The sequence below is a fragment of the Zalophus californianus genome, chromosome 12, assembly GCF_009762305.2.
Source record: "Zalophus californianus isolate mZalCal1 chromosome 12, mZalCal1.pri.v2, whole genome shotgun sequence".
Classification (NCBI taxonomy): domain Eukaryota; kingdom Metazoa; phylum Chordata; class Mammalia; order Carnivora; family Otariidae; genus Zalophus; species Zalophus californianus.
Window position 1 is genome coordinate 44,581,367 of NC_045606.1, and position 21,129 is coordinate 44,602,495.

Consider the following 21,129-nt stretch of genomic DNA (forward strand, 5'->3'; position numbering starts at 1 on the left):
AATTAAAAAAAAAAAATCCTGTCCACTTTTACAGTCCTCAGAAATTGTCAGTCATCAGCGAGAACGCCAAGGTGGCAAAAAGCAGAGTAAGGGGATGAGGCATCCTTCGACTGCCATGTGCATTAACCAACATCAAGCAGCATCAAGGTCTTTCCTAGAAATGAGTAACAGGTCTTGATAGCTAAAAACACAACTTGATGGGGCGCCTGGGTGGCTCAGTCGGTTAAGTGTCCCACTCTTGATTTTGGTTCAGGTCATGATCTCAGGGTCATGGGACTGAGCTCTCCATTAAGCTCTGCACTCAGCAGAGAGTCTGCCTGAGACTCTCTCTCCATCTCCCTCTCCTTCTGCCCCCACCCCTCAACTCACACACACCCCCATGTGTGCTCTCTCTAAAATAAATAAATTTTTAAAAAAGTAAATAAAAACAAATAAATAAAAATAATAAAAGCACAACTTGGGGCCATGGAATAAGCAAACACTAAGAATTTCCTTTGATTTGTAATCAGAGCCCTTAACCAAGAAAGGAACATCATAACTTAGGCAGTACTGAGCCAAAGCAGTGAAGGAAATGCAGATGAAGATCCCTAGATCCCTAGAATGAGAATCTAAATTAGAATAACAGTATTTCTTGGCCACATTAACAAGGATTACCACCAATTCCATGGTGAGGAAGACTGAAGTCTGATATCAGAAGCCACTCTTTATATTTTGATCTATGTATCTGTCTGTCATGTCTATCTGAGGGAATTGAAAAATAAAATAAATTAGGATTATTCTCACTATAATATTTGTATCCAGTAAGTCTTATTACTTTTCTCAAGTTCATAGTGTCTCGAGTCAAAGATTCCTCAGGTATTGTCACGTACAAGACATGTAGCTGAGGGGACCCTACTTACTTCAGACAAAATGATGGTGCCAAGAAGGAGCACATTCAGGAAAACGTCCTTTACAAAGATTTTTTCTTCTCTCTCTCTCAGGGTGTGCTACATACTGATTTAGGATTATTTGTTAACGACAGGGAAAATAAGGTATAATTTTGAAATACTTGAAACTGCTGACTATTTTAAATTGCTAGAATTTTCCAAGTTCAGTGTATCTATGAATATCAAAAAGCTTTTCTGCTTACACTAATATTACTCACAACAATTTTAATCTAGTATAAATCGGGTAAATCACCGCATCCTTGAAAGAATTGTTCACCGCGCTCAGGCAAGTGGCTGTTGTTATTGATTACTCACCAGGTGAGATGAAAGCCATCTAGGCTCGCAGGAAAGGCGGATATTGTATTAATGAAGAATTTTAATTTTGAAGAATGTCCTGCTTGCATTAAATATTTCATATGCTCTCTTACTAAAGTGGTCCTTTTGCATTTCTGGCGTGTTACCTGGGAACTGAGGATCTAGCACCACCTGCAGGCAAAAGTCGGCAGTCGGAAGTTTTATAAAAGCTTTCCAGCTGCGGTTAAAACTGTTTCTCCAATGAAGAAGGCGGTCCTTAAGATAAAGATGCAAAGCGAAATGCCATCTAGTTTGCCTTCCCTTTCTTTTCTTCTCTCAGAGCATGCACAGTGGCTCCTTCGGAAGAACTGCGGTGTACCGTGGTGCGCCGCACGCTGCGCCGGGAGGCGGCCACGTTCCTGATCAGGCACAGGAGGCGCAGTGACCAGGCTCCACAGCACTTTTAAAAGCTCAAGAAAATGTTTTCATTTCTTTTAAAATCGGGGGAAACGTTTTAGCTCAAAAAAAAAAGTTTTAAAATGTAATATTAATATAGTGGCCTTTTTACCAACCCACCTGTAGAGTATCATTTTAAATATTTGTAGGTGGAGGAAGGGGCCAGGAAGACAAAAGGGCGTAGGACCCGCAGAGGGCTCTATGCTGCGGAACTACGTACGAAGAGCACCTCCTCACAGATGAGGCAGGAGGCGCAATCAGCCGAACCCTTGTAACACTCACGACCCAGCCTGGCACGCATGCGGCTCACGAACTGTAGTCATTCTGTGCCAGGTGCTTTTAAGACTTTTTAGTCTTGGTCTTACTAATCGTATGCCGGACTTGATTTAAAATTTACATTCACTTATTTTGTCTTGTTTTCGACTCACATACTGTTTAATCAATGCTTTTTTAAACGTACATTCTTTAATCAGGGAACAAGAAACATCAATATACAGTAATCATTGGAAAACCTAAAACCCAAGCGGGGGAGTCTACCTGTCATCCTTTCTTCAGCTGGTAGCACGGATTTATTTTCAGCAACAGAAATAATAAATTTAATATTAATAACAAATAATATTGTCAATAATATTGATAAATATTCATAATAAAACCCATGTATTTGGCATTTATTAGATGGCAGTCACTGTGAAAAGTCATTTCTAATAATCTCATTTTCGATTTAAAATTACCCAGTAATCCCATGAAATAAATATTTACCCCTATCTTACAAAGGAAGGAATTAAATATATAAGGAGGTGAAGCTCTCTGTGCAAGTCCACATCACTGGGAAGGATTTGGGGCTGAATTAAACTCAGGCTCCCCCAACTCTAAAGTCACTGCCCCATGTCCTGCTGCCCTCCTGTCTTTAGTCCTATTTCTGCAGGGCGCTCTTCCTTATCAGACACCTTTCCAGACACGGAGGCATATTCCACAGCTAAAATAAAACAGGCTACTAATTCAGAAAGTCTTCTTGAAATGTTTTTCTTTCAAAAATATTTTTGCTGGATAAGTGAATAAATTAAAACCTCTTATTTTAACATGCATAGTTTTCTTTATCAGTGCGTACTGTGGATCGAAAAGATATGGGGGAAGAGATACTCAAGAGGAATCCTTACTGAAATTATCAAGTGGTGCTGAGCCATTAAAAGCCATTGAAAATTCCTGGCCTTTTTTCTTTTTTTTAATAAGTGATACAATGCAGTTAAATAATAGGCTTTGGTTTCAGATAGATATGCATTCGAACACAATCACTGTAATACATAAGCAGCAGGATATTAAACATGGACTTTTCTGGACTTTAGGATCTTCATCTGTAAAATGGGGATGAATCTCCTTCTCTCAATAATTTTGTGAGGTCTAAATAATTAATATTAGTTAAAATCCCTAGTGTGGTGTTCAATATACTTCAGTTTTTTTTCTCTCAATGTAGCCTGACAATTTGATAATTACATAATTGATCTACTTTAAATTAAGAAAATACTTCTGATTCTCATAGTATACTACTGAATAATTTATGAAAATAAAATGGATGTTGACTGGAGATAGTATCATATGTAGTACTGTCCTTTAACAGACATTTATTCTCATAGACTTTAGTTTACCTGCCTCAAATACACAAATTTTAAAAAACCCAGGGGCACCTAGGTGGCTCAGTCACTTAAGCATCCAACTCTTGGTTTTGGCCCAGATCATCATCTCAGGGTCATGAGATTGAGTCCCGTTTAGGGAATCCCTCCTCAGTGGGGAGTCTGCTGGAGATTCTCTCATTCTCCTTCCCCCACTTGTGAGCACACAAGTGCACTCTCTCTCCCTCTCTAAAATAAATAAGTAAATCTTTAAATTAATTAATTAAAAACCCAAATATAAAAAACTCCCCTTCACAACAATTTTCTGCCTTCAATTACCATAATTTCTCAAGAATAGGGGCCTATTCTGGCCTAATTATCTACCTCAATTAATTTCAGCATCACAAAAGTCAAACTCTGAAAACGACGGCATACTGGGATCTTCCTGTATTCAGAAGTGTTATATGCCCACCTCAGAATGGGAACTTCCTCATAGCCTAAACCCAGGCAGCTCCATCCATATGACTCTTCTGGCTGTGATCACGGCTGATTGCCCAGGGATGGACACTGGCTCACGCCTACCCTCTGACTCTTCATTACCTTCTGAGGTTTTTCTCACGCTGGACTTTTGAACTAAATGACTGTTTTCTAGCCAATGGGTGGCTGCTATGGGAACTGAAAGACTGCCATGTAGATTTGGTGGCCTTGTTGGATCCTGAGGTGGATCAATGAGTAAAGAGAGTAGAGATTTACAGAAAAGCCAAGAGGAGATATCTATGCAGTAGATCTAGGCAGTAAGAGAATAGAGTGGGTCTATTTTCTTGATTGTTTTCGGTTCTCATTAAGCCCAACTTCACATCTTGCCTTTGAGCTCTGTGAGATTTTTCTATATCCTTTTTTATTAAGTCACCATTTTCACTGAGTTCAAAGTTAAAACTTCAACTTGATGGTTCGTACCTTAGAGAAGGGAGGCAGTTTTCACCAAAGTGAGACAAGGTAGAAAATGAAGGAAACTGAGGACAGTTACCCACTCTTCAACACCAGGGATACGTGCCCCAGCAAACTCGGGAGCAGTCCAGGCCATTGTGAACAGATAATTAGAGGATGTGGGTGTTGACCCACAAAACGATACTGTCCATCGTTTTCAACATCAATGAAGAGTTTTGTGAGGAGGTCCTTGGGAGGCAAACTGAAAACTGGGGGGGGGAACTGACAAAGTCATCAACAGGCTCAGTTTTTGCGCCCATTTTCAGGGTTAAGGGCCGAGTTCTATGAAAGATGGAAGGTATCTAGGAAAAGGCTTTGTAAGATATTTCTTATTCAATGTTAAATATTAGTAATTTTAGCACAACTGCATTTTACTGCTGTTTACAAATACACCATTTCATCCACTTCATCAGATGAGGAAAATGTGTTGAAGACTTAAAAAATCTTAAGACTATCAGGCTTTTCTTTTTTTATAAACAAGAATTGAGTTGTTTTCAGTATCATTTGCAAACAGCAAGTAGAAAATATCAGCTACAGGGCTATTCAAAGTCTCTTATATAAGAATTAATTAATACATTCCACTTAGATCATCTACTAAGCTTTATATGAACACATGGTTAGTCCTCTTTTTTAAAAAATACAATCTTATAATTGCCTATTATTTGCTTATTTATATATTATAACATTGTAGATACAATACAGTATTTCCTTTCTCAGGTTTTCTGTATTTATTGTTTTTTTTCCCACTTAACATGCTTAATATTTAGGTCACTTCATCTCATTTTAGAAATAAGTGGCATGCATATCATAAGGAATGAATAATCAAGTGGCATAAAGGAAAGAAAATATTATATTAATTTAACTAAATAAATGTGGTTTAAACTCTAGCACAAAAATACTTTAAAACAATTACATAGTTATAATGATACTTATAAAATATATATAATATATATACATGTTCCAGTATAGGCTCCAAACATTTCCATATAGTTCTAACCTGAAATTTAAAGTTTTATTATGTATGTTGCAATTTGGGTAAGTTCTATAATTTCTGAATGAATATGAAAAATAAGATATATTTCTAATTCTATCAAAAAGATTATGATACTTTAACATTTTAGAATAAGGGCTAGTAGGGATATTTTAAAGTTTAGAGAAGTTTGTATTTTAAATAGAGGGTCAAAGAAAGGATCAGAATATTGGACAATGCAAACATTTCATTTAAATGTTAACGTGAATAAACACAAAATAGCCAAGCATATTAAACAAGGTCTATAATCTGAATTCTTTTTGGAAAATGATTTATAAGGTAAACATTGAAAGGTACACATTTTAAAGTACTTTTGCTTAAGTTCTCAAACACTCATTATCTTCAAAGTATTATCCAAATGGATTCTGGACAATACATTTTTAAAGTCAATAAATGTGAAAATATCAAGAAGTAAGAAAAAATTAAATTTCTTCTCCATAAATTTATCAAATTACTTGCTTTTCTAAACTCACATTATATTTCCAAAACATTACTTTCATTTGCATGAATCATTAGCTTTTGTAAGGAGTGCTTTTATATAAAATCTGTAAACCATAGCATTTCTTCATTATTAGCATGTACAGGCCCATTAAATCTATTATAAATGGACAGTCTACTGATTAATATTTTAATTGTAGCTTGGGGTTCTTGGTGTGGATCTAGAAAATATTTATGAAAGATTTAAAGTGTTGGTTTAGACACTTCAGAATAAATCCTTGAGGAATTATAACTTTTTAACCATAAAAAAATACATTGAAAATTAATTTAATAAGGCTATTGGTTGCTATGTTGTATACTGAGCAAAGGTGACAAAGAAATGAATATTAAAATTATATCTATTTTTATTACATCTATTTTTGTAGGAATTTCAATTCTAATTAACTTTTAAAAAGTATTCATTTTTATCTAGAGTGGTTTTTTCTTTCTAGGACTTATATTTTTATAAGAGCATAAAAATTGCACACACTAATTGTCAAAGGTTTATTTTGCATATATGTATCTGTACTTTTGGTCACAAAATAAAACACAGTGAAACATTGTGTTTTCTTAAATAATTCTTTAAAACTACCTTTCAGTAAATATGAAATAAATGAAAATCTCTTTAATTCTGACACTGAATGCTGTTACTTACAAGATTCTTTTCAAAGTTAGCATAATCTTATCCTAATAATGTCTTGCTTTATCTGATACTTTAAACATGGCTTAGGAACGTTGAGTATTTCCACTTAAAAGAACAAAATGAGTTTTGTGAACTTGTATGATTTAAATAGATATGTTCAAATTAAAATATTTTCTGGGGGTACCTGGGTGGCTTAGTTGGTTAAGCATCTGCCTTAGGCTCAGGTCATGATCTCTGGGTCCTGGGATTGAGCCCCAAGTCTGGCTCTCTGCTCAGCAGGGAGTCTGCTTCTCTCTCTCTCTCTCTCCCATAAATAAATAAAAATAAAAATCTTTAAAAAAATTAAAATATTTTCTGAAAAAGACAAACAGTTTGAGTCAAATATGAGATAGGAAAGATTTATAACTGTAGATAACCTATATTTATTTTTATCTCCGAGACCAATCTTTCAATTATATGTATATACTTGTTGACGTTACCCTCTTCCCCAACAATTAATGCCATTACATTTTGCTTTTATTTAGCATTCACTTCTCTTTTGGTATTTGTAGAAGGGTTTGATTTGTGATAGTTTCTCTCTTGCTTCTACACCAAAACAGATCAAGGTACCAAAAGAATGGAAAAATGAAACCAACATCCTCATGCTCTTTTTACATATCAGCCCAGTGACCAAGTAAGTCTTCTAAGACCAAAATTTCATTATTTCTTCCACCTTGTCCAGAAATGTACAGGTCAGAGCAATAGAAAGACTGGAAGGGAAAAACAGGCAAAATTAAATATGGTGTTTTTATCATGGAAAAATGACAGCTTTAGTCTCCGGAATATAGTCCAAAGCAATTAAGATGCAGGGTATGTCTTCTGTTAGCTCACTATTGTCTCCTTGGTACCACTGTCACTTTTGTGTAAGGCTAGAGCTACATTTTCTAGAATCCCCTTTTCTGTGTGGTTCTGGGTTAGAGTTTGCTGATGACAAAAGCTTTCCAGAGAGACAGAAGATAGAAATGGGAAGTCATTATTTTTTCAAAGGTGTTTGCAGCTAGATATTTGGATAGATAAAAGATTCACAGTGGTCTTCCAACAAATTTTTTATAATGACCCGCTTTGCTTGAGAAGTTGGTGGAGTTTTTAAAAGATTCTCAAGTATTGCAGCAGCTCCAAGAAAGCTGAAAAGCATCTGCTTGGTGCTTTAGGCTAACATCTTCGATACCTACCTCTCTGACCTTCAGCGGCTGCTTTCCTGACCTCTACCTCCCCCTCTCCCCACCCTCCCCCCCAGCTCTTCCAAGAGTCCTGAGAGTTCCTAATTCTGCATAACACTTTATATATGGATACATCAAATGGCTTCTGTTATGCTGACTGATCCCTGGTGATAGAGACACCATCACAGTAAGAACTGGGAAATAATCAGTTTATTAGATAATGTGAATGTCTAGAATATCAGATACATCATCTCAATATGTAAATATCAAATCACATTTCAAAGGCAATTCAGATTACCTGAATTTCTTCTTTGGTTTTCTCTAACAATGACAGGTAAGACCATTCTGTATGTTATTAGTTTCTTCAGTCTTTAAAATAATTTTTAAAATTATGCTCAAATAAACTTCAAGTAGTTATCTTCAACTTTTTCTGAATAAAAATTTCATTCTTAAGACAGGCTTGTGATTCACATACTTGATATTAATGGTGTTTTGTCTGTAGTAGGAAGAAGGAAACCAAGTTTCAATGAATATTAGAAAACTGTTTAACCCTTGCTCATTATTTGCCACCTCTTTCTCTCTGGCGTGATACAGAAAGCTCTTGGTTCTATGTTTGCCACTGGAGACTAAGTACTGCTTTCATAAAACTGAGATCTAATCCAGATCATATTTAAATATCAAAACGGGGTGCCTGGGTGGCTCAGTCATTGAGCGTCTGCCTTCGGCTCAGGTCATGATCCCAGGGTCCCGGAATCGAGCCCCACATCGGGCTCCCTGCTCAGTGGGAAGCCTGCTTCTCCCTCCCACTCCCCCTGCTTGTGTTCCCTGTCTCGCTGTGTCTCTCTCTGTGTCAAATAAAAAAAATCTTAATACGTACATACATACATACATATCAAAACGGTTGTGACTAAATGGAGCTTGGAGACTACATGACTCCATCTTGACCAAAGGTTACATTCAAGAAACAACCATGCTCAATAAAACCCAGTACATTTTTTTCCTGATACTTTTCAGGAAAAGACTGTTTTCAGTGCATGTCAACGTTTCTCTCCAGTCTCTTTCCTCATACTTTTCCTTCTCCATGTCTATTCTTCTGTTCAATAACCAATAATCAACTAACCAACTTACACAGTGACTTTTACATACCAGCCACTTGTGATGACATATTTAGTCCTTTAACAACCCTGTGATTAGGTGTTATTAGCACCACAGTACAGATGAAGAAACTGAGGCTCGGAGGGGTTCAATACCTTGCTGAAGGTCGTAGAGTGAACAAGTGGCAGGGCCAATACTAAATGTACCTATTGGAGCTGGGCAACAATTTCGGAAGCCTCTGAAAGCCTTTCATAAACCCACCCCTCTTTAGCACCTCCTCTGCCCAATTTCCCCTTTGTGTCCTTTGTTTCTAGCTAGTAATTCTCGTTCTGTTGTTGTTTTGATTGAAATTCTGGCAACTCAATCACTATCTTCCATTTCTTTTCCCTCCACTACCTCAGGATGCTGGAAGAAGGGCCAGGAAGGTAGGCAGGAAGGGTACAGGGAAGAGTCAGAAGGGTTCTGTGAATGCTCATAAATGGTAGTTTGTTTCCTAATTAAAAAGAAATTTATTTTTACCCTCTGTTTTGGAGCCAAAGAAATATAAAAAACAAAGGAAGCAATGATACCAATGAGCAACAGAGTAAGCTCAAGTGAGAATTAAAGTCAAGAATTTAGAAGAGCAGGTTATAGGAAAGCAGGACATGGGGTCCTTGAGCTAATCTCTTTTTTGTTTTCCTTTCCCTTCCCCATGACCCGCTGTTCTTTCCTTCCTTAAGATGGCTCCAGATGCCGTCTCAGAAGCACCATTAGCGGGGATGAAGATGATCTGATGAAGGATTCAGGTAGTAAAGAAATATATTTTAAAAAGGTTATAGAGAAGTCACCTAGTTTAGTATGTCAGAGTGAAGTTGAAAGCTTTTGAGGTCATAGGATTTCTGTGCCATAAAAATCTCCAAATAAAGTAATACACGTGTACGCGGCCTTTGAACCAGGGAATTCACGTTTTTACATTTACTGTTCTCAACAACAGCTGATCCAATAGGTACTCCGTAACTTTTGTTTTCTGGTTTTCAAACCACAGTACAGTTATGAGCTTGTTTGTGTTCGTTTTCAAAACGGAGGCGGTAGGCATCCCGGCTGAACACCAGCGCAGGGAGAAACACACGTGCGCATGCGCTTCGCCTCTGCGCCAGACCGATCCAGGATCCCACTTCAAAAAGAAAACTCCTTATCATTTTTCAAATTATAGCACGCCAGCATATTTTGATATTCACAACCCTAGGGCTTTCTGAAGTGCTAAATAGCATATAATTGCTTTTTAAGTTAAAACTAATACAGATTAAGAAATTTTTGAGAGCTCTGTTCCCACCCGCATTAGCACCACCCTTGAACATGTAGGAATTAGGCCTAAAAAAATTCCTTGGCTGAAGATATTTAGAAATTTAAGATTGGGACAAAATAAAATTTAGTTTAATCTTATGAGCACAGATTTGATCATAGAAACTTTTAAAATAGATGTTTCTAGAGGCGCCTGGGTGGCTCCGTTGTTTAGGCAGCTGCCTTTGGCTCAGGTCCTGGGATCGGGCTCCCTGCTCGGCGGGGAGTCTGCTTCTCCCTTCCTCCCTGCTTGTGCTCTATAAAATCTTTTAAAAAATAAAATAAAATAGAGGTTTCTATAGCACTGGCCTTCTAAGTAAGTGCGGGGCAATATCAGGAACTCTAAGAAAGCATGTTTTTCCTTTGTTTTCTTGATTTTTTAAATAAAAATAAATCCTAATTCTAATGATATGAAGAGTTTTTTTTACTGCTTTCCCCAAAATGGATTTTATTTGTTTAAAGATTTCATTTATTTATTTGTCAGAGAGAGAGAAAGAACACACAAGCAGGGGGAGCAACAGAGGGAGAGGGAGAAGCGGACTCCCCGCTGAGCAGGGAGCCCAATGCGGGGCTCCATCCCAGGACCCTGGGACCATGACCTGAGCGGAAGGCAGACGCTTAACCGACTGAGCCCCCTAGGTGTCCCTGAAATGGCCTTTAATGGGGAGCAAGTAAGAGAAAGAAATACTGTCTCGGAAAAGAATGAGGATAGACAGGTTTTCGTGGCACACAACCCATCCTCAAATCAATGAAGCCCTGGATTTAAAAGTGGTGGATTAAAAAAAAAAAAAATGGGGGGAGGGGTGAAGGTAGCCTTTTTATCTACTATTTGACAAAAATATAAATTAGCGGTGTCTTAAGTTCATATTGGGGAAAATTTGTTCTCTTTCAGCTCCAGTGCCATGAAACAGAATATTACACTTGAGGTCATATCTAAACATTAAAATTCCTTAAGTACACATCAAAAGTTTGAATATTAAGATAACCCTATCATGACCCGAAAATATTATTTTTAGTTTCAGAGGCAGACAGTATAAATCCTTGCATGTTTTTTAATTTGGAAATAAACATTAACAGATAGGTGTCAATTGCTAAGCAGAATATCTGAGTAGACAGATGTCCATATCTAATATTTATTTTCTGTTTAAAATTTAAAGTACCTGTACTTTCTTTTCACATTTGACTCCAGAATATCCATCGCGACAAGAGCACATATTGGGAAATACACATCTGCCTCCATAAAGACACTTCTGTTTGCAAATTGCTGCAATACACAAATTTTTACCATTACCATCCTTTGACACAAATGCTTGTGAAATATTCTACTCTGGTGGTCTGAAGCCATTCAGCAACTCAGCTGTAAAATAGTCGTAAGATTTTATGAATGACCAACTACACTCTCATCCTTGTGTGGCCAGAGCACACACACACACATACTCATACACATTTATAAACAAAACAGCCAGAACTCAACACATCAGTTTCACAATTCTTTAAAGATATTATTAAAGCAAACAGAATTTCCATTGGCTACATTTTAAACATTAGGTATAGGTTTTTGTTTTCTTTAGAGAGAAGATTCAAATTAGTAACATAAAATAACATTCATAATTTGCTTTTTGATAATTTAGCAACACTTAAAAGAAACAATTCAGTATCAGCCAGTGTACGCAAAAACTGACAATTGAATATACTATCGTTGGAAGTTTAATGTGAAACAACTGTATTTGAAACTTCCTAAGAATTTTTAAACTAGCAATTTCTTCCTTAAAAAATCTCTTCTCAGGAAACTTAAAAATACCTACATCTATCTCAATATACCTCAATATCGATCTATTTATCTATCATCTATCTATCTAATCTAACCACCTATATTATCATCTATCCAACTGCCCACTTACAGAGAGAAAATGCTTGTTAGAGTAATAACATAAATGACTACAATGTTCAACATAAAGGCAAAAATCAAGTGAATTATATATATATATATCTAAATTATGTTATATTTAAAATTATATATATTATGGAACTTACTATTTCATTCAAAATTATGTTTTGAAGGACGTGGAAAATGCTTTTAAGTAATACTGAGTGAAAATAAGCATAATATAAAATTACATACAATATAGTTATTTTTCATGGGAGAGATACCTGCTTTCATAGCTCATAAGGAAAGTTTATGTAACTCAAGAATAATATTCACTTTGGTATAAGTGCAACATTAAGGGCTGTTGGGTATGGTTGGACAGGTGTTGTCATGCACAAAGCTCCACAGTAAGGAAGTACTTTTCACATCACAGACATCATAGATTTGAATATTTGTTACAATGACTTTCCAGCAGATGGCAATAAGACATCTTGTTCAAAAAACGTCAATATTTAGAATTTCCGGACAGTTGGAAATAAAGCATTTTGAGGAAAGGGACTTTGAAAACTTCACATAGAAGTGCTGCAAGGTGCACAATTACAGTGCATATCGTGCTGCAGAGTACTTCAACCCACACTCACTGGGGCACCTTCCCACACTAATGTGCTTTTAACATCTCTTCATTCTCTCTTGTGTCCACAAAGACCTCTCCCTAGAATAAGAAGCCCAAATTGAGGGTGATAGCTCTTTTTTCTAGCAGTTTATCACGTCTAACTTCCAATAAGAATTACTGATTTTTGAGCAGATATTTCTTAAGCAGGTAGTAGCATCCAGTGAATTCTTTGATAATATTTTCTTAGGATGAAAAATGTATAAATTATAATAGCAGTTACTAATAAAATAAAGTCAAAGAGTCATGGGAGCTATATGCAGAATCTCTGATACATGGAAACAAATGTGGTTCATAAAACATCAAAAAACAGGGCAGGGATTTCTAATAAAAATACATGATCATTTTGCAACTGTATGTTTTCAGTTTACAAAGCACTTGGATCACCAGTTTTGAAATCATGTAATTACCGATCATTTGAAAATATTTTGGGGGGATTTCCAGTTTTTCCCATTGAGTTAATCTTTGTTAATATTTTAACATGTTATTTCAAGTTTTCATAAATTTTAAAATTACATACAATTTGACTTTCCTCAATACCCTGAGACCTCATCTATGTAATATGTATGACCAAAACTAAGGGAAATGTATTAACACGTTAAAGTCATAATAGGAATAAGTTCTAGGTGGTAGAATCTGGGACAATTTAGTTTTTAAAACTTTCTAATATATTTTATGATTTTCATGATTGATATGTACTTTTCTCATAATATGAAAAAAAAATTGAAAGTGTATATTAAAAACCTTCTTCAGCACACATGAGAGAACTTCAAAGGCACCGCACAGGTTGTAATTAGGAGTTAACTGTGTCACATAAAATTTTAATATATTTTGCCATATTTTCTTCTTTTAAATGGGTATAACAATAAGATTTATTTCTAAAATCTTTTTTTGAATGGATCGTCATGCTGGGATTTGTTTTTTTCTATGATTTCTTCTCACACTATACTTTGTTTGATGATTATAACAGATTCAGGTTCAGAACAGAGTAACAAATTTCGTAGGCTTACGTATTTGACACTGCACTCCTTCCCATGTGGTAGGACAATGGCATATACTGGGAGCAATGCATTCACCACCATTTTTACATTTCTGAAAGCAGATAGCTGCAAATAGAAATAAAAACAAGTTAAAAATTTAATTTGCTAGTCAATTACTCATGAATAAACCCCAAAAATTTTCACGAAAGAAAAAAAAGAGAACCAGTTTAAAGTTAATGATTTAAAGGAGCTTTTCCCTTAACATTTTATTAAGAACATTTTTCAGTGTCACTACTGGTTCTTGAATAAGGCGATTTTAATGCTTATATAAAATTCCACTGATCGAATGCATTGGGATTTAACTTTCCCTCAATTGTTGGACACTTATGTTGCTTATTTTTTCACTTTGACAAATACATTGTAATAGCTGGTACTTTTAAATAGTAATTTATAAAAAGGAAAAAAATTGAAATATTTGAATGAGGAGAGCTGCTATCACCTCAAAACCTAGCCAGACTTGAAAGCCGTGGCACCCCACCTTGGAAGGTTCTGAATTGGTTGGTCTGAGATGGGGTCAAGGAATCAGTAATTTTTTACACCTTCTCCTGCCCTCTACTTAAGACAAGGAGACAGGACTTAAAGACTTGTCATTTATCCTGGCAATTCTAGCGGACAGACTGGAAATACAGAACATCCTCTTTCCCTGCTAACCTGAAAGAATGAATTCAGAGCCCTGGCATTTTACTCTTTCAAAAAGGGATCCCCTAAGGTAGGAACAAAGAAGCAAAAACAAAGACAAAACACAACATAAACAAGGAAAATGCTCTTCGTAGTAAATTCTACTTTATGTTCTCATGAGGCTTTAACATTTTAAGAGTGTTCTTCTTACCTGTATTGCATTGTTTCCCTCTCCAACCAGAAGGACAAGAGCAAACGTTTGGTCGAATGCATTTTCCTCCATTCATGCACATGGGATCACAGATACCTTCAGGGAAAGGGATGAAACAGCCCTCAAATAGCAATACTTTTGCTCTTTCATGTGTTTGCTTTACCTGTGCTTGGCGAATACATTCAGTGGTGTCTTACTTTTTTGGCATCTTCTACCGGTGTATCCGTCACGACAGGTGCACATATTATTTCTCATGCAGCGGCCGCCATTCTTACAGGGAGGGTGACAAATAGCTAAAAGAACACACGGCAGCAATCTGTGAATATTACATCTCCAATTATTATATATTACATATTGCCTCATGTGCTTGTTATCTATGAGGTCATAAGGCAGAGAAATGTGCTATTAAAATAAAAGATCACAACTGCAAGTCATTAAAACCATCCTTTCTAAATCATAAAATCCAATGCTCATAGCTCTAAGCAGCCAGTGGATTAGCACAATTTGAAATGTATTGATGAAATGTTCATAACAAACGGCATCTTTGGTATTATAGTGCTTAAATTATGAACCTGATCTTTTATTTCACCGTTCTTGGAAGTAAAGAGTGAAATGATCGGGGCAGAACCAAGAAAATAAGTCAAACCCTGGCTCAAAATAAGAAATGCATCTATTCCTGTGGAAATTAGAAAAATCTCAACAATCTGTCACATGATTTTTGGAAAATAATTTTAAGTTGACTTGAATACCTACTGAGGTCATAAAGGCAGAGCTTTATATGTGATTTATTCTGTGAATGCTTAGTGAAAAATCCTTTTAACAGTAATTCCTTGGCTTTGTTAGGACTATTTATTGGATAACCTTGACTATGTTGTACTAGTATCTTCTGTGTATATGATTCTGCTCCATAGAATTCAAAAGTTAATATTTATTACCTTTTTTGAGAGGATTTTTATTGCTTCATGTTTCTTCCAGAATGACAATTAAACGCCTTTATTAAAAAAAATGATAAGCAAAACTGTCTGGAAATTTTAAATCTTATTTTTTCCCTGATATGATAATAAAGATCATATTATTTCTTCTGCATCTTCTGCAGCATGTCTTAAAGAGCATTGTACTGGGGCACCTGGGGGGCTCAGTCGGTCAAGTGCCTGACTCTTAATTTGAGTCATGATCTCTGGTCATGATCTCAAGGTCGTGAGATCGAGCCTCACATTGGGCTCTGCACTGGGCATGGAGTCTGCTTAAGATTCTCTCTCTCCCTCTACCTCTGCCCTTCCCCCCCGCAAAAAAAAAAAAACCCTAAAAAACCAATTGTACTATTATTTATGGTAGCTAGCCATGCACTTACAGTATTACGTCTCACTTGTTCCTTACCTCAACTGTCTAGTTCAAACCTGAAAGTCAGGAAGTCTGATCCTGGAGATTTTAAGTAAATTCCAAAATCCATGCTAGCTAGAAGTTTTAGAGGCTACCTTACTCCAAAACCTGCCAACATGACATATGTTCAACAGATAAATTTTAGTTTAATAGTTAATAATTTAGAGATTTCCTCCTTTCCCAGTTATTTGGTTGGCATATAAATTTTAGAGAAGTTTTCTCACTGTATCTTGCATCTGCTGCAAGGAGCATGAGAGTTATCAGCTTTTTAATACCCTCTTATGTTCTCAGTCAAAACTACACCTACAGCTCATAAATACGGGTTTAGACGTAGTTGCTTGGTTTTCAAGGTTTGCCTTAACTTAGTCTTTACTTCTTCCCATTTCACAAACTGGCTCCTTAAAGGAAATCTTAATTAGAAAAACTCATTTGCTTTGAAGCTAGTACTTCAGCGATGGTTTCTTCTCTAGCTCAAGTGCAACCTAAGAATCCTAGCCAACCTCCAAATAAAAGAAATGAAATCACATCGAAGTATAACATGGCAAGGAAAGTGTATGTTTTAGGAATTAAATTATGACAGGTTCTGACATGTTTCTACTAAGAATCTACTCTGCATTTTGCATAAACTCAAAGATATGAAGATGTAGAAAATACATTTTAAATTTAATTTATTGACATTCATTCATGCCTACACTGTCAGCCTCAGGATGTGCTCATTATTCCAAAAAAAATTGTAGCATTACTATACCAGGGAAAGTGTTAAAATAGCAGGCCACGAAGGGGGAAATGATTCGTCTTTATGTGCCCATATCACCTTGCACAGTGCTGTGCATAGCTAGCTTTTCATAAATGTTTAATAACACTAAAGTTGAAAGACAATAAGATAATAGTAGACCTTAGATTGGCCATTAATCAAACACTTTTGTCGCAAGGGCCATAAAAATGACACCACTACACACAACAGACTGCAAGAGAAGTTTGCTTATTTGGTTCAGACCTCGATCCTACAAAACTATACAGACAAGGTCAGGAGCCGAATATATGTTGAATAAATACAAATATTTTACATAATAACTCATACATTTCCAAGATCTGGTCATTTGGTGACCACAATGGCAACATCACAAGAAATAGAGAAAAAAAATAGCATCTTCCCCTTTGAGACTTGTCTTATGCTTACTCTGAATTCTGTTTATGCCTTTCCCTTTTTATTTAGAAAAAAAGAATAATTACCATTCTGACACTGTGCACCAAAGAATCCATTTGGACAGAGGCAAGTGTTTGGCTTATTACAGGAACCACCATTGAGGCAAACAGGGTCACACAAAGCTAATGAACGGCAGGGGAAAGAGAGATCATAAAAGTTTTATTATTTAAAAAATGAAAGCTGCACTAAAGTACAAATGGTGCATAATGAAATATTTTATTTTTACTGCAAGTAAAACCCATAAACTATAATTAATTTGACTTTGCCAAACATAAGAGGAATGAAATAACTGTATAATAGCTTTGAAAGTCTGTTCATTAAGTTTACAAATAATACCAAGCTAAGAATATGGAGGTTATGATTAGAATTCAGAATGCCCTCTGTAAGCTGAAAAAATGATGAGAAATTAGAAGACATTTCAACAGCACTAACTGGATGGTCTGTAATCTGCTCAAATACATGGGGCCAAATGTGTAACTCTTTAAGTCTCCTTCCTCATTCAAATAGAAACACTGCACTCAAGTCCTAGCATGCTCAAAAGCATTCTGTTTTTGCTTCTTTACCTTTGTTCCACCAGTTCTATTTTTAACCCAGACTTTACCCATCCTCCAAAGCCTACCTCAATACTATTTTCTTCCAAACTGTACTTGCCAGACTGAATTTCTGTCTTCTCTGCTTCCAAGAACTGTGCGTTAATTACATTACTTATTATAATCCAACTTGTATCATAGTCTTTTTGAATAACTGTATCCTGTGTCTCCTTCACTAATGATGTACTATTTGAAGTCATGGCAAAAATCAAATTGATCTTTGTTCCCCCTTGCATCATGCTTCACACATAGTTGGCAAGCTATAAGCATTAAGTTAAATTTATGTTGAGAAAAGTCATTAGATCACAATGGATTAGATTATACACAGATAACTGCAAACATGCTGGCAAAGAAGTAAGCCAGATATTGGGGTAAAGAAACAGAATAATGGGATGGTGTACCTTAATTGCTTGAATGTTTCATGAAACAGAATGTGTGTGTTGTGATAAAAAAAAAACTTGAAAGAGATCTAGGAGATGTAACACAGATTTGTTTCTCTCCACTATAAGGCAAGTGGATGATGGAAATATAAAGGAAAAAAAAAAAAAAAGACTGGTTGGGCCTGGATAACAGTAAAGCTGAAATACTCTCTATGGTCTGATACAAGAAGAAAAAGAATCAAAAGACAGGGTTTTAATAAAACTTCATACCAATCTTGTCAGATTAGCTTTATGCTTTGGGGTGCTGGTCTTTAGGATATTGGGGTGCACCTTAAATTTGTTTTAACTGATTTATTCATTGAACGTATTTCTGATTTTACCTGTACCACAAGTAGGTCCATACCAGCCAGGCTTGCACTGGCAAATATCTGGTGTAAGACATTCACCTCCATTTTCACAGTGCCTGTTACAAACCACTAAGGTTGTAGAATAAAAATAAAAGCAAGGTAGATTAGGCTTGGAACTGACCATATTATTGGCTATTACCTAGCTAGCTCGTAGCTGCCAATCACATCCTCTAATCAATAAGATCAGAGAGAAAAATAAAAATAACTTATTCTTTGGCTTTAAATGGTCTCTAATTCTCACATTCAGCTATTTTTTGCTAATAGAGTTGGGGAAGGAAGAAAATCATTGAGCTGAATGGTAAACAAGAGTTGGCTCTTTGAGAAAATTGTTAGTTACTAATGAAAATAATCATAGATATAAATTAAACAAGATAAACTTATATGCAAATCAACAAACTGGAATTCTTATTATTATCTCAAAGAAATGGTCACGGATAGGGTCAAGAAGAGAGTTGCTTCTAAGAACAAACTTCTTTATCTTAGTACTGGCACCCAGGGCTCCCGGTGGCATGCAGAATGAGAACTGTCAGAATAAATCATGAATGTATGTCCTTTAACTAGGCTTTGGGTTTATCTTAGTATTAAAGATAAAGGAGCTATTCAAAGGAGCAGTTTCCTTACATCAACTATTCAAAGGAGCAGTTTCCTTACATTAGGCTGCAAGAGAGTTTTGCTTACTTGTTTCACACCTTGGTCCTATAAAACCATAAGGACAAGTGCAGAGATTTCCAGGCAAGCAGGTGCCACCATGTTGACAAGGTGGACTACAGTGTTCTGCGGACACAGATTATGTTATTAAGTCAGCTTTGAATTAGGAAAAGGTCAGTTTATATTTATGAATCACAGCGACAAGAAACTTTCTTGTAAGAGCAATTTATAATAAACTCCGTTCTCTTTTACTATGAAATTTAGTTCTGTGGGATTGACTATGTAAGTTCATACTCTAAAAACACCAACAAATCATCAGCATGTTTTGGTTTATAAAACTTCTGGTTAGCTGGATGGAAATGCATCATTTTGGGGTTCTTCTGAGAAGTGAGACTTGGACTTACACATTCCTGCCCTAAAAATGGAATACTCCTATATTTCCACAATTATTTTCATATGCTATCGATATTGAGTGTTTCTCTTAGTTCACTCTGGATTTATTTTAATTTGTTAATTTGTAACTTGCCTTGTCATGAAAGTATTTAGTGTGGCTCTTAGTTTATTAGTAGTTATTTTTACCATCTATCAAAGTATATTCTTTAAAATATTAAAAATAACAAATGTGTTCTTTTAAAATATTATCCATTTTTAAAATGTCATTTCATTAACTCTCCTCCTAAGATTTCAACCAAAATAATAAAATTATATGGCTATAGACATGTTTTTGAAATTCACTTTTTAGGGTTCTTTTTACTACCTAATATGTTCTAATTATTTGGTATTCAGCACTTTCTTGGAGCCATGTTTGACAAGTCATTTAATAATCAGGTGTCCTTTGCTTGAAACTAAAATAAATGTAGGGATATGGCACCTTATAACTAAATCTCAAAAATATTACTTCTGAAGACAATTTTACCAAGGACAAATAAGCTTTACTCTTTGGATGTCTAATTTTAGAAATTTAAGTTTTTAGAAGCTTCAAATAAATTATTTTTAATAAACATTAAAAAGCTTAGACTTCCCCGCCAGCATTAATGAGTATATATTAGTACAGACATAGTAAAACTGAATTATCTTTAAAAAAAGCTTTAAAGGAAATAGTGTTATTTTGCTTCTTTTATTTGATTTTTAATTTGAATTATCACCTTCATCACAGGTTGCTCCACCATGCCCTGGGGCACATTCACAAACGTTAGGCTTAATACATTTTCCATGGTTTTTGCAATCAGGATGACATACAGCTGTATAAAACAAAGTTCATGTTTTAGAAATGTCAATTATCCATTAAATTCATTATGCAAACTAGTGAGTGCTACACTTACCAGTTTGGCAGTTAGAACCAATGTAGCCAGGTTTACATTTGCATATGTTTGGGGCAACACATTCCCTGCTTTTTCCACATGGGTGTCTACAAATGGCTGCAAAAATCAACGAAAAAAGGCTGAATTGTTGATACAATATATACATATTGCCCATAGACTTACTTATAGGAAAAGTCATATTCTCTGAAATTGGAAAATTTTGAGGCTGCTTATTGAACACAAACCACTGCATTTATCTATAAAATTATTTTTTCCCCTTGTATTTGTTTTACTACTAGAATGACTGACAAACATGACTAATACAGTCAGAAAGAAGTACCATATGTGGTAATTACTCCCAAAGCCTGATGTTGAAGGTGGCTGCTAGTCATAAATGGGATTACAGTCTTTTTTCAGAGGTCAGTAAAGTTTCAGATGCTAATCAGATAAATGCTGGTAAATGGCAGGAATAATCAATTTCAAAGAGCAAGATGCTAGGAACACATCATAAGTTTATAGGTTTGTATTCCTTAAGCTTCTTTAACTACCTGATATATTCTATTAGGCATTTAACATTTTTCTGAGGTAACTGAAATGTATGTGATTGTTTTGTTTTGTTTATCAATAATATGGAGTTTTATATTATAAACATGTAAGTATTGAAAGTTATTATTATCACTATTTCTACAAAAAAAACAAAAACAAACAGAAAAAAGTACCTCTCAGTAATACTGAGAACAAAGAAATACACACCCCAACAGCTCTATTACTTGTTA

At 35.5% G+C, this 21,129-nt stretch overlaps 1 protein-coding gene across 1 annotated transcript in view; it reads right to left on the reverse strand.

Moving 5' to 3' along the window:
• Positions 1-7,821: 7,821 nt before the first annotated feature.
• Positions 7,822-21,129, reverse strand: part of VWDE (von Willebrand factor D and EGF domains) — a 65,581-nt gene continuing 52,273 nt past the window's right edge. Inside the window, exons 22-31 of the mRNA XM_027574284.2 lie at positions 20,375-20,470; positions 20,198-20,293; positions 19,083-19,178; positions 18,378-18,473; positions 17,054-17,149; positions 14,638-14,733; positions 14,441-14,536; positions 13,582-13,677; positions 11,195-11,298; positions 7,822-8,115 (exon numbers count right to left, since the gene is read on the reverse strand). Of these exons, the coding sequence (XP_027430085.2) occupies positions 8,101-8,115; positions 11,195-11,298; positions 13,582-13,677; positions 14,441-14,536; positions 14,638-14,733; positions 17,054-17,149; positions 18,378-18,473; positions 19,083-19,178; positions 20,198-20,293; positions 20,375-20,470 (887 nt within the window). The 3' untranslated portion in view covers positions 7,822-8,100. The remainder of the gene's footprint in view (positions 8,116-11,194; positions 11,299-13,581; positions 13,678-14,440; positions 14,537-14,637; positions 14,734-17,053; positions 17,150-18,377; positions 18,474-19,082; positions 19,179-20,197; positions 20,294-20,374; positions 20,471-21,129) is intronic.